Source organism: Octopus sinensis, linkage group LG2 (assembly GCF_006345805.1).
Source record: "Octopus sinensis linkage group LG2, ASM634580v1, whole genome shotgun sequence".
Lineage (NCBI taxonomy): Eukaryota > Metazoa > Mollusca > Cephalopoda > Octopoda > Octopodidae > Octopus > Octopus sinensis.
This window is the reverse complement of record NC_042998.1, coordinates 84306703-84321825: the sequence shown is the minus strand read 5'-3', so window position 1 is coordinate 84321825 and position 15123 is coordinate 84306703. Positions and strand designations below refer to the sequence as shown.

Here is a 15123-nt window from a genome sequence, read left to right as displayed (position 1 = left end):
TGTTGTGGTAACAACAAACAATATGAGGACGCATCTCCGTCCAATTCAAATAACGTAAATAATGTACAAAATTCCTCATCTCTAAAATATAGAACAGCTGAAAAGACATGTCAAGCAAAGTAAAATTACTGTTCTCCACACATAAAGGCTTCTTTTAGGTGCTGGTGCTACATAGAATGCACCCATCCGGAGCTGCATAAGTGCACCCATTCTGGTGGCACATAAAAAGTACCCAGTACACTCTGTAAAATGGTTGGCATTAGGAAGGGCATCCAGCTGTAGAAACCATATCACAACAGACAATTGAAGTCTGGCCAGCTCCATTTTCAGACCATCCAACCCATGCAAACATGGAAAACAGACATTGAATGATGATGATGATGATGATATATGTATGTGGGTGGGTGTGTGTGCGTCTCCAAACATTGCCTGATAACCTATGTTTATGTTCCCATAACTGAGCAGTTCAGCAAAATGGACTGATAAAATAAGGAATTTGAACCCAGAACCTAAAGATGGACTAAATTCCACATTTTGCCTGGCATGCTAATGATTCTGCCAGTTCACAGCCTTAGGAATAATAATTTCTAACAATAGGTACAAAGCTATACATTTTGTGAGAGATGATGATGATAACGACAAATTGATAGTTAATTGCACTCACCCAGATACATGGACTGGTATTTGTTTTATCAGATTCAGAAGGATGAAGAAAATAAGTTGAGCTTTACCATAATATGAACTTAGGGAAAACAAAGAGACACAAACAAATAGAGTGTGTCACTGTATTGATTCTACCATAACAGTAAGGATTTCTCCTTTTTATCAGAGGGCTACAAGTTTGTGTGGAGAGAGGCAGGTAGATATACCCAATTGAATTGATTCCAGTTTATAACTGTATAAATTTTAGCAACTTTAGACGGATGTCTAGCAGAGTAACAATCAAAGAATTTGAACTCAGAACATAGAGTCATCATCATTTAACATTCACTTTTCCATATTTGTATAGGTTGGACAGAATTTATTGAAGCAGATTTTCTACAGCTGGATGCCCAGCCGTTTCCATGCAAGGTAAAATTTCCATATGGACAGCTATGTTTTTGCAGAATATTGGAAATGAATAATTGCTGGAATGACAGTGGCCCTCATTTATAACTATAATATGATATCAAGACACAAACATACTTAGATATACATATACATTTACGATGAGTTTCTTTCAGTTTCTATCTGCCAAATCCACTCACAAGGCTTTGAAACTAAAGACTGAAACACATTTATTTTGCTCTATTATTTTTACCAATGACTTTACTAACACGAAAACACAATGAACTGTTGGTAATCAGCTGCAAGATAGAGTGATATCATGTGATGTCAAAATGATAAAGTATACATACACACATACACAAGCATCATTCAGTTTCTGTCTACAAAATCCACTCACAAGGCCCTGGTTGACCTAGGGCTACAGTGGGAATGAACTGAAAACATGTAGTGAGTAAGCAAACTTTTTAATCATGCTTGTGCCTTAAAATATATTCTTTTCTACTCTAGGCACAAGGCCCGAAATTTTTGGGGATGGAGGCCAGTTGATTAAATTGACCCCAGTACACAACTGGTACTTATTTTATTGACCCCGAAAGGATGAAAGCAAAGTCAACCTCGGTGAAATTTGAACTCAGAATGTAAAGACAGACAAAATATCGCTAAGCATTTTGCCCAGCGTGCTGACGTTTCTGCCAGCTCAGCGCCTAAAGACATTTTAAATTTATTATAATCATCACCATTTCAGTCTAAACCATGCTGGTATGGAAAAATGGACATAAAAACGAAGTAAAAGTGATAAAGTGTATTTAACATGTCTATTTTTGCTTTAAAATAGATACATATGTTGTAAGATATGAGTACAACATTGATGACAAGAAGGATATCCAGTTGTAAAATACTGTCCCAGAAACCCCATCTAACATGGGAAAGATGCACATAAATGATGATGATGAATACAGTGGAAATGTGGTGAGCTGGCAGAAACGTTAGTGTGCCGGACGAAATGCTTAGCGGTATTTCGTCTGGCGCAACGTTGTGAGTTCAAATTCCGCTGAGGTCGACTTTGCCTTTCATCCTTTCGGGGTCGATAAATTAAGTACCAGTTACGCACTGGAGTCGATGTAATCGACTTAATACTTATGTCTGTCCTTGTTTGTCCCCTCTGTGTTTAGCCCCTTGTGGGTAATAAAGAAATAGGTATTTCGTCTGTCTTATGTTCTGAGTGCAAATTCCTCCGAGGCCGACTTTGCCTTTCATCCTTTCAGGGTTGATAAATTAAATACCAGTTGTGTACTGGTCCTCTCCCTCAAAATTTCAGGCCTTGTGCCTAGAGTGAAAAAGAATCGTTAACTTAGCTGCTTTTCACTTGTATTTCGTCCGTCACTATGTTCTGAGTTCCAATTCTGCCGGGGGTCAACTTTGCCTTTCATCCTTTCAGGGTTGATTAAATAAGTACCAGTTATGCACTGGGGTTGATGTAATCGACTTAAACACTTCACCCAAATTTCAGGCCTTGTACTTCCAGTAGAAAGGATTATTAAGGTGGCAAGCTGAGCGAAATGCTCAGTGGTTTATTTGTCTGTAGCTAAATTCTGCTAATATCAACTTTGCCTTTTGTCCTTAAGAAATCGATAATTTAAGTACCAGTGAAACATTGGAGTAGATGTAATTGACTAGTCCCCTCCCCACAAATTTCAGTCTTTGTGCTTTTAGTAGAGAGGATTATTACTTCTGCCTTAGCGAAGGCAGAGGTATTGTTTTCAGTTGTGTTTATTTGTTTGTCCATGGTCAAGATATCTGAAGAACTGCTGGATGGATTCGGATGAAACTTTCAGGGATGTTTGGCCTCGTGACTAGCACAACCTGATTAAATTTTGGGATTGATCCGGTACCTGGCAAAGATTGTGGATTATTTTTCAGGTTTTTTTGTACTTAATTTTTGAGAGTGGTCAGGTTCATTTTTAGTATTCCTGTTTCTGAGAGTAGTCGAGTTTATCTCATTGAGAGGACGTTGGTGTTGACTTGATGGAGGTTTGTGGTCTCTGAGTGCTCTTATTATTATTATTATTATTGCAGTCTTTTCAGAGTCAATTTCGTCTTTCATCCATTTAGTTAAAATACCAGTGCTTTAGTAGGGATCAACCTAATTGACTATACCTCCTTCCCCATTATTTCACACTGACTCTATATTAATTCCCTATAATCTGCAGGAAGCATTATCTCCACTATTATAATCACTTTTACATTCGATTCCACTCGACCCTAACCCAAAGCAACACAGTTTTTTTTTACTTGTCTTTGTACTCAAATCAATTCCTCGGTGAATTAGATGCAAATATGAAGATTCGAAGAGAATACATTAAGAAATCATATCGGCAGAGTTATTGCCCTTGAACACAGAGGCTTGTACTGTGCAATAAGAATCTTACAGAAACTTTTTATTCCTTGGTGGATACTTCGAAGTCTTCCTCGCTTTAGCAGGTATATTTACGTTTAAGAAATATAAATACTAAAGCTTTTTCTTCATATCTACTTTGGTTATTGACTGCTTTCTTTGTCATCCGGTCAGAACTTGGCAGGATTTGAAATCAGTAGATTTTTTAAAAAAACTGTAAAAGAAAGTATTTAATCTAATAACTGTGTACCATTTCTAAGTTACCAACCTATGATCGTCATCTAAATATCTATTATCCCTAAAGAACACATCAAAGCACCTTTAAAGTCTCATTTCGCTCAGGATCTTACATGCTATTCATCATCATTATTATCATATTACGTCCGCATGCATAGGAGAGGTTGTCACGGTTGGAATTAGTTCTTATTCAGAGTTATTGCCCTTGCAAGATCAGTTCTCGCGTGTACGTTTCATTAGTTGAGGGATGCTTAAATATAAGCAATTAAAAGGGGGTCATGAGTTCAAATTCATTTTAAGTGATTCACAGCAACTCTGTACAGGACACAATATTCTGTGTCCCACAGGTTGTCTGGTAGTTAAAAAATAGGACAGGTGCTATGAGAAAAGTTTCTTGCCTGAAACAGGCATCCATCCATGGGAAGATGTCTTTCATTTGTTTAGTTACAACTAAATTGAGAGATCATACAGGACAAAGATATCCTTCAGCTACAATGTTTATTAAAGGATTATCAATTGTTTTTTAATGCTATATACAAGTCATGGGTATGTGGTTAAAGCGTTTACTTCCCAACCACATAGTTTTGGGTTCAATTTCACTGCATAGCACCTTCAGCAAGTGTCTTTTATTATAGTTAACAAAAGTCGTGCATACGGAATTGGTAGGTGGAAACTGTGTAGAAGCCTATTATATGTGATGTGAAGGGTATGTATGCTTGTGTCTCCTTGTCTTGACATTACATGGTAGTTGTAAATGAGTGTCATTGGCATTGATTTCCAATATTCTGTAGAAACGCGTCTGGCTATGGAGAAATAATAATTTGCTGGGAAATAGGTGAGGGTCGATGACAAGAAGGGCATCAGGCCATAGAAAATCTACCTCAATAAACTCCGTCTCATCCATGCAAATACAGAAAAATGGCTGTTAAAATTATAAGGATGCTGTTATCATTAGGATAACATAATGGAGAGGATGTAAAAATCCAGTCAGTCTCTTAGAAATAATTGAATTCTTAGTATAACTAAAAAAGCAGGCTCTAAGTCAATGTTTCACCCTCTTTGATGACAATTTGAATTGGCTAGCATCCCTTCTTAAATCTTTCACAAAAGAAAATGAAATTTAATTTTGAATTCCCAGCTCTTTTCAAATGAATTTCTATCATCCTTGGTTGGGAAACATTGCTCCAAGAGGTTGAGGAAGTTCAAAGCTGAGATCTTAGCCACTGGAAATGGCTGCATGCAAGGAAGACTACTCTTCTTGTCTTAATAACCTAATTAAGTTTCTTATCAATTTCGCATGAGAGGGATAATAATGAGCAATAAATACCTTATCCAGTAATTTGCTCCAATATTTGAATTTATTGCACAATCAAAACCACATCGAATTTGAAAAAAATCTAAAATGCACTGTTCAAACCCTAAATGCTTTTACTTGTGTTTTCTTACTTCACATCTATTTGTACATTTACTTATTGCTTTCACAGCTAACCACTGAACTGTAATGTGGGGTAATAATACAAACCAGGCAATAAACTGAAGTCAGCAGAATAATGCACCTGACCAAGGGGTCAGAACACAATAGCTAAAGCAGAGGTTAAACTTCTATAAATTTATATTTAGTATAGGATGTTTGGCATTAAAATGGAATATCCTGCTACCAGGAGAGAAAAGAAGGCACATGGCTTAGTGGTAAGAGTGTTGGACTCATGACCATAAGATTGTCGGTTTGATTCCTGGACTGGGTGATGTGTTCTGGAACAAAACACTTTATTTCACATTGCTCCAGTCCACTCAACTGGTGAAAATGAGTAATCCTGCGACTGGCTGACATCCCATTCAGGGGTGAATAGATACATCAGAGAAGCCAGGAAACCGGCCCCATGCTCTTTACAGAACAATGTGAACTAACTATCAGACAAGTGGTGTTGTTCACTTCTGATCTTCTGTGGGAACATGTCCAGCAATGGTGAAAATTATCGTTTGGAAGTGGGACAGCAAAAGGGCATCCGGCCATAGAAAATCTGCATCAACGAATTCTATCTGACCCATAGAAACATGGAAAAGGTGAACGTTAAAACAATGATGAGGAGGAGGAGAATGATGATGATGAACATACACAAAGGAGGAACCATGAACAGAGCATGAGTCCTTTATGAAATACATCTGAATAACAAGTCGATTTAAATATTCCAATATTAGCATCAAAAGGATATTATAAAGTGTTTTAATAACGAGGATTTGTTTTTGGCAGAAAGTTTTCATGGCTGTTGGGTGAGCGACTGGAGGAGAAGCCTTTAGACTTTTGTGCAAAACAGTTAGGAGAGATTCTACAGACTTTTCTTGGTCTTTAAGCCAACTGTTTTGATTCAATTCCTAAAGAAGAAAACAGGATAGAAACCGTTCAATAGTTATCATGTAAGGAAAAGGAATGAATATTCTTTAACCAAAAAGGGATTCTAGCTTATCTGTTGACATTCTCATGATGATATTGTTAACCCATTAAGTGCTAGGATTTGCACTTACATAGCACTGGCTGCTGAGCACATTTTATGAAAATGAGACTACCAATGCACACATAAAAAACAAAAAAATAGTTAAAATATCTTCTTAGTATATAATGGTGGCAAGTTTTACATCATCTGAAAAGACATTAGTTGAACTATTACTCCTCTTGCATTCTGTAGGGGATCGAATAGTTTGAGTGACATTAGACCCTAACAAATGCCCATAAATTAAATGCATCTATCTGGGCCACGATTGTGGCCTGTCGGCCTCTACCTGACGGCCACGTTTGTGACCCATCGCACTTTATATGTTAATACTTGTATTTCATTCTGAGAGAGTTATTGGTGGTGGTGAAAGCACCACAATAGTTCAGCCTACAACATTCTTTCTATCATTGGTATTTTACTAACTGAGTCAGGATTCTTTTAATCCAACAAGTAAGAATTTGTAATCAATACTCAATGCTAATGAAATGTTTGTTAGTTATACAGTAATATCATTTTGAACAGATTTTTTTGCTCTTATTTTCAAATACAATGTAATATAATGTTTTTAAGAATCCGGAAGTTTTGCAGAAAAAGTAAAAAGATTTATGGAAGTAAAAGACTTTAGTTATAAACTGTATGAAATAGGACACAAGAAAATGGTTTAGTTTTGTAAAATAGATAAAAAGAAAATGACAAGCAATATTTTATGTAAAGATGGTATTGAGACATTTAGTAATGATGTTGTTTAAGTGGAAATGAAAGAGTTTGATGAACCTCAAAATGGAAATAGCAATGATAGTTATGATGATGATTATGATGGTTTGGGAACAGTGAATCTATGTCAATATCAATGATGTTTAGTGTTAGCAGTAATCGAAATCTCCAAATACCTCCAAAATTTCAATACATAATTCCAGAGCTCTGCATGAGGCTTCTATCTCGGAATCGAGCGATGATGAAATCCAGCTAGTCATAGCCTCAAGATGGAAGGTTGTGACATTCTTTGGTGCTGTTGGGTCATTGTATTGGGAGAGATCAAATAGATAATAGCTGAGCGTTTTCCGAATACTTTTGACCGAACAGAATGAAATGAAGAGTTCAAACACCTGAAAAGTTGAAGGAAAATTATTTAATGAGATGCTTAAGAAAAGAAGGACAAACACCACAGAAAGGCTGAGATGTCTAACATGGACCACATCTGTGACCAGAATACAGGATGGTAGACAGATATCATACGTGGGTTGTATTTTTTTTTGTATGTAGGCATATGGATATGAAAATAAACAGATCAACATACAGACAGATAGGTACATAGGTTATAAGAACAGACAAGCACACATACGCAAATGGAGACTGAAACACATGACCATATATACACACACTTTACTCTACACAAGGTCACATATGGAGACACGGGTTCACACATATAGAGATGCACATCCATACATACAAACATGGTACATAGTTGCAAAACACACACACACAAGGAGACCGAGGTGCATACATATACAAACACACACTCACACACATACATAGAAAATACACAAACATGGACATGCAAGCACATGAATATGCAGAATACATACATACAGATGCACACACATACATATATACATATGCATACACACATACATATACACACACACAGGCATGCATAGGCGCACACACACACTGACCCAACACACATGCGCACAAACAAACAAAAAGGAATGCAGTGTAAATAACGGACAGAATCAAGACTATTAAAAAGGTTGCAAGATGCAACGAAAATTTTAGGAAAATAAAAATAGGAAATAAGTGGAAATTTTACTGGTGAATGTGTTAAATTTTTAGGCACAAAAAGAAAATGACTCTCTCCAGGCACAACAGAATATGCTTCAACACACAAACTCATATAAAGAATCTTGCAAACCAAATCCAAAAACAAAATACTTGGATTGTATTTTTATAAAGCAGCTTTCTGTAATGTAATTTCTAAACATGTTATTTACACATTACTTAGTATCGGCTCATAGCAGGATTGTGTGAAAACGCTTATGTGAAGGTTAGTGACACCTGTTGGCAGGGCTCAGTTAATGTTGGCTGAAGGTAACAAGATAAAAGAGTTACTCAACAAGCTAAGAGCATACCTTTGTAGCAGTCAGTGCAGAGCAACTTCCTAAAAGTACAAAGACTTCCTTCAATGATGCAGAAAGGTGAGTAAACCTGATGTAAAAATAAAATAAAATAGATAACTAGAAAATAAATAGAATAAATTAAATCATGGAAGAACCATTTAATAACACAGAGACCTGTTAAATTCAATTTAAATTTCAATTTATTTCATAAGATTTTGAAATTCTATTTATTTTTTCTTTCACCCTCACCCTTTTGCAACTTGGTCATTGACACTGTTCCACTAAATGGAACAGTTGCCAGGTTTGTAGCTTTGCAATGAAAATTTTGGTAGTAATAATGCGTATTATTATTAAATGGCTAGAGTCACTCTTACATGATCAAGTCACTTGCTAGACAGGCACAACTCTAAACATAATCATCATCATCGTTTAACATCCGCTTTACATGCTAGCGTGGATTGGACGATTTGACTGAGGACTGGTGAACCAGAAGGCTGCACCAGGCTCCAATCTGATCTGCCCTTCCTAACACCAACCACTCCGAGAGTGTAGTGGGTGCTTTTACGTGCCACCAGCACGAGGGCAGTCAGGTGGTACTGGCAACGGCCACACTCAAATGGTGTTTTTTACGTGCCACCTACACAGGAGCCAGTCCAGCGGCACTGGCAATGACCTCACTCAAATGTTTTTTCATGGGCCAGTAAGGCGACACTGGTAACGATCACTGCCAGTAAGGCGACATAGAAAATAAATAGAATTAAAGAATCTACATAATTTCATAGACCATTGTTACCTGGAAAGATATCATCACTATCATCAATGTAATAATCATTCTTCCCAGCAGGAATAGATGAGACAGGTTCACAAGTTAACAAACATATACATACTTCACTTTAATGTAATCTCATCTGCTAAGTCTATTTCAACTTGTCCTAATTATTTCTTCTCTAGTCTATATTAGTCTGTTGCAAGTCATACCTTTGTGTTGGATTCGGTCAGACATTTTAAAGTATTTCCATCAACACAATATGCCTTTTTTCACTGATTACAATGAATAAAATAACTAAATAATTAAGAAAAAGTAGTGTCAGGTAGTTACTGGTAATAGTAACAATTAGTTACAGAGGCAAATACGAAGTGTAGTGGATGCGTGATGTATTATAAATACATAAGTCGTTTTGTAATAAATTAAAGATTTATTTTCACTACATCAATTTGTAAGCAATGCTACACATCGCTTGTACAAAATGCATATTAAATAATGCTTGCAAATAATACATATTAAAGAATGCGCAATACATAGTACATATTAAAGGAGAATATGTTTGATGGTGTGTGTGTGTGTGTGAGTAAATCATGCAGGACAGAGTCACCTTTCTGAATATTCTCTCGTCGTCTCCATAAATGCGTGGCGTTCTCTTAAGCGTTGATTCTGGTTCTCTCCAGATATCTATTTCTCCATTCTATTTATAAAATCTCAAATAGCCAGAAAAATAGATATATCGCAAGAGAGTTATCATTAAAGTAGGTCGCTGGTCATCCTGTTAAACTTCGTCTGACCTGCTCAGGTCAGAGGTCGAAGGGAGACGATCCATCATTTTTTGTCAGAACAAAGAGATTCTGATTTGGCGCCTTTTTGTGCATTGGTATTTTACGACCAATGATTCTTGGGTCTGATTTCGAATCCAAGCTTAGAGAAGGAAGTGCTAATTCTTACAGAAGAAGAAAACTGATATCTGTTGAGATTTATGATAAAAAATATTTATTCTTTTCATAAACAAACAAAAATGCTGTCATTACTACAAACATCAAAAACATCAACAGAATTTGAATGTTACTGTCCTTGGTTTGATTGTAATAGCAGTCAAAGTGTGGTGAGTTGGTGCTGGTGTTGCTGTCATTCATTGTTTAGCTGCTGTCAGATTGGGTCAGCAGCTGTGTGCATCTGTTCGCTGTCTATCTGCTGTTTCTCAATGCTCCCTGTCTAAGTAGCTAAGGTGTGCTGAATTTATATTGATGGTTAGGTTCAGAAAGAAGTGTGCCAAAAGATTAAATTGTTATTGGAGCCAGTTCCACACAAAGTCTTCATTGGTCAGATTTTTTTTAGCAAGTTGCGACATCGGATGTAGTGATCTGTTTACTGAATATTCCCACTACAGGCACAACACCTTAGATTTATAAGACTGAGGGACTGTGATATGGTTACATTCATTATGTTTCCAAAATTACAAACAGAACAAGTTAAATGAAATGGCTTTAAACAGGGGCACCAGTTTGATTTTATGGTCCTTGTAGTTCCAACCAAAAAAACACATGGGTGAGAAGTGAACTGACAACAAAACAAACATTCAGTTACAGATCAACAATTTTACTTACACAGCAAGGAGCTGCTGTATTTTGGAATTCTTCATCATGTCAATAAATAAATCAATGGCATAAAGACGACTGGTTCCTGATTCACCATTAATAACAATATTAAACATCATCTTGAATGTCTGGTTGATGTTGTTGGCATTGAATAGCTGTCAACAAAATTGGGAGTAAATGAGAAACAAATATTTATTTGGTAAAATAAAGAATATGGAATAATCTAGAAACAGAATCTCTGATAATTCATTTTGGAAAATATAAACACGTGCAGATCAATCTATTTTCATTTGACTCTATGTAAGTGTGAATATATCCATATATAAAAAATACACACACTACAAGACCTTTGCTTCCTCAGAGGTAACTGGTTTTGTGTCACATCCACACTAACATTCCTGACCCTTTCATCTCCTCCTCTTCCTCTTGCCACCAATAATGTATCCCACCCCAATCTCAAAACCCAACATTAATCATTATACCTAGTCCTTCCACCTCAGAGTATTGAAATTCTTATACTGTATATATGTTTTTCCTGTGGCCATCTACAGGGCTGATGACTACTAGAGAGAAACGTTTACCACATTGATATCACAAAGGTGTCAGAGAATGTGCAAAGGCCATGGGCTTAGCCTCTTCCACCAGATCAAAAAACCAAAAAAGTTTTAACTAACTTCACACATCCAAAAGATTATGCTTACTTTTCTCTCACACCAATATAAGTTTTATGTCAAGAAATATTAAAGCATATAAATGTATGTGTACATGACTGCTTACTTACAAAAGTTTACACATACCTACAGACACAAAATTACACAATGCAAAGGTATAGATTATTTGCCAACATAACATGGCAGTCATGGTTTAGGACGAATGTTGCTGTAATTTAGCACCAGGAGACATCGTCTCCAGCTGGCTATACGACATGATCTGTGTCCTTATATTTTCAAACAAGGGAATCTAGCATCCCTTGTTCGAAAATATAAGGACACAGATCATGTTGTATAGCCAGCTGGAGACGATGTCTCCTGGGGCTAAATTACAGCAACATAACATGGCAGTCCTAAACCAGGACTGCCATGTTATGTTGGCAAAAATCTTTGTTCCAAAGTACTGTTGCTGAAAATCTCTTGTGAGATTTAAAAATAGTAATTTTGTAATGCAAAGGTACATTAACAGTCAGACAAAATGAAAATGTAAGTATTTCAATAATAGTAACAATAAAAGTAACTGGTAACTTACTTTGTCTCCTAATTCCTCTTGAAGACACAAACTGGTGAGTATGGAGAGTGAGAAGATTATCATGCTCAAGTTATTATGAGACAGAAACGGGATCAAAGTTAGCTTCAGCTTGCGAGATACTTCCTACAAGTAAAATAGAAACATTCATTATCATCATCATTGTTTAAGGTCTGCCTTCCATGTTGGCATGGGTGGAGTGGTTTGACAGGGGCCAGCCAGGCAGAAGCCTGCACCAGACTTCTGTGACTGTTTTGGCAGGATTTTTACAGCTGGATGCCCTTTCCAGTAAAGTGGACTTAGTGCTTTTTATAAGGCACAAACACAGGTGAGGTCAGTTTTGGCAAGGTTTTTACAGCTGGATGCCCTTACATACATAAATACGCATATGGAGAGGATAGGTGTGCATGTGCATGCATGCAGCAATATGCTTATTTAATGTTCACATTTCAATGCTTGCAGAAGGTCAAACAGAATTTGTTGAAGCAGATTTTGTACAGCCAGATGCCCTTCCTGTCACTAACCCTCACCTGCTTCCAAGCAAGGTTAAATTTCTCCATGGCCAAACATGTTTTTCAGGAAAGACTGGAAACAAACAACCTCACCTGCATGATGATTATGCTCATTAGCAACCATCATGAAAAGTCGAAGCAAAGGTACACACAAACACATATAGATCATCATAATCATTTAACATCCTTGTTCTATGCTGACATATGTTGGATGGTACACACACACACGATATGCATTTTGCAATTTCCATCAATCAAAGCTAGGGCTAGAGTAGAAGACACTTGCCAAAGGTGCAGTGCAATGGGACTGAACTAAAAAAAGACATGGTTGGAAAGCAAGTTTCTTGACCATGGAGCCACAGCTATATATCATCATCATCATCATTGTCATGTAACGTCTATGTTCCATGCTGGCATGATCCAAATGAATCCAAGGACTTCATTGTGCTCCAGTGTCTGCTTTGGCATGGTTTCTGCAGCTGGATGTCTTTCCTAACACCAACCACTTTACAATGTGAACCAGGACTGTTTTTATGCCCCTGACACTATTGAGGTCACCATGTAACTTGTAAATCTGCAAACCCAAGGAGGATGGAGTGAGATGGTTCTGAATATCAAAAAACAAAAGTGACATTGAGAGGACAGAAGAGCTGATGCAAGTGAGATGTAGGGGAGGGGGCAATGTGTGGATAGGATTGATTGAGGTACTCATATATACACACACATATATGCATATATATACTAAACAAAAGATGAAGACAGGTGTATGAACAACAAGCAAGTGTATTAGTTTGATGCACAGGAAAGTGAGAAAGTCTTTTACGTTTCAAGCATACGCTCTTCAACAGAAAGGAATAAGAGAAAATATACAGAGAGAATAAAAAAAAACTGTATTTAGCAATCAAGCATGGTGACTGGTTGGGAAAAAAAAGAAAGACGGGAGAGGTAGAAAGAAGTGAAGATAATAAAATATTGGTGATCCCAAAACGAAGGTGAGCGTGCATATGTGAGAATGTCTAAGTGCATGTATGTGTGGATAGGGGCTAGTGATCTTGATGACATGTGTGCATGTGGATGATGGTGTGTGGTGTGGGTGCTGAGAAGTGGTCATAAATACCCACACAGAGCTTCCAGGACTGTCTGCTTCAATAAGCTTCAACAAGTAAAACTGGGAGTCACAAGTCAATCCCTATATATAATAAACTTGAGTTTACCACTCGTAATGAGTCCCTTCATTAGTAAATACTTGTTGCTGTTTGTCATCTAATGTCCCTGGGCAAAATTTGAAATGTTTGATGCCACATCATGTGACAGATCATATCACCAGATAAACTGTCCAACCCATGTTTCCCATCCTTCTCTGTTGTGGATGTGACCTCACCTGCTCTCTTTATTACTAAGCATTCATGTTTTTAATTGGATGAAAAAAATTTGCGTAAGTTATTCATGTCACCCTACCACTGATTTAAGCACCTAATTTGCTTAGCACATAGCAAGACCCATGACTGCCTCTCAATAAATAAGCTATTAATTGACTTTGGATAGAAACCTACAAAGTTAAAATAAAGATTCTATAAGAAATATTTTTTAGAATTTCACTAAAGGTCATTGTATAATTATTGAAAAGAACGATTGTTACCATGTTGTTGATGAAAACCTGTATGGTATTACAGTTGCGGCAAAGATTAGCCAATAAACCAAGACAAGGCAGCGTGACTGAGTTTTCAGGAAGTAATCTGGAATAAAGAAGTGGTTATTGCGTAATTTTAAATAAAAGGTAATGTTTAGAAGCATCACAGAATTATCTTAGTCATAGCGAATGAAACAGGTCTTATTTAGGCAATAAACCTGGGGACAATTTCATTATAAACAGTGCTACTGTTATTGCTGTTTTATACTATTTAATATAATCATCGAAGAATGAACTCTAGGAATGGTTTCTCATTGACGTTTGACAGGCAACTGTCCATTACTGAACAAATAACCAGGTCATCACATAACTATTGGTAACAATACTTAACACAATACAAATTAAATCTCTGCTCGACTTAGAGGTGAAATGTGAATATATCAACATAATATTGTCAGATAATGTGATATGTATATTCAAAGCTTCTTGTATTTTTGAAATCTCACATCATCATCATTTAAAGCCTGTTTTCCAATGCTGGCATGGGTTGGACAGTTCGACAGAAGCCAGCTAGCCAGAAGACTACATCAAGTTCCAAGGTCTGCCTGGACATGGTTTCTATGGCTGGATGCCCTTCCAAAAATCAGCCACTTCATGGAATGTACTGGAAAATAGCTAACAATTTGAGAACCTGGACCAGTCAAATAAAAAAATAAATAAAATCGCATAGCAGTAATTATACAACTACCAGCCTCCTTAGGCCCCTGTGCCGGTGGCATGTAAAAAGCACCCACTACACTCTCAGAGTGGTTGGCGTTAGGAAGAGGATCCAGCTGTAGAAACACTGCCTCCTGGCTTCCCAGACCCCGGTCGAACTGTCCAACCCATGCTAGCATGGAAGATGGACATTAAACAATGATGATGATGATGATATATGTGGTTATAACAGCACTGATTTCACTGAAGATAAATGAGATCCAGTTAGGATGAAGTTATAATCCTCCATTTGTCAGACTGTTACACTTTCTCAAAACATGAATTAAATATGTTGGATGCTCTTGTAAAAATGTTACTTTTGAACAAAGTC

The 15123-nt window shown here is 36.9% G+C and overlaps 1 protein-coding gene across 2 annotated transcripts in view; it reads right to left on the bottom strand.

Annotated features, from left to right (window-relative positions):
* Positions 1-15123, bottom strand: part of LOC115232416 (protein CIP2A-like) — an 85476-nt gene that overhangs the window by 54192 nt on the left and 16161 nt on the right. For both annotated transcript variants that reach the window (XM_036514881.1, XM_029802279.2), the window contains exons 6-11: positions 14046-14142; positions 11898-12020; positions 10665-10810; positions 8301-8376; positions 7062-7277; positions 5893-6052 (exon numbers count right to left, since the gene is read on the bottom strand). In XM_036514881.1, coding sequence (XP_036370774.1) covers positions 5893-6052; positions 7062-7277; positions 8301-8376; positions 10665-10810; positions 11898-12020; positions 14046-14142 — 818 coding nt within the window. The remainder of the gene's footprint in view (positions 1-5892; positions 6053-7061; positions 7278-8300; positions 8377-10664; positions 10811-11897; positions 12021-14045; positions 14143-15123) is intronic.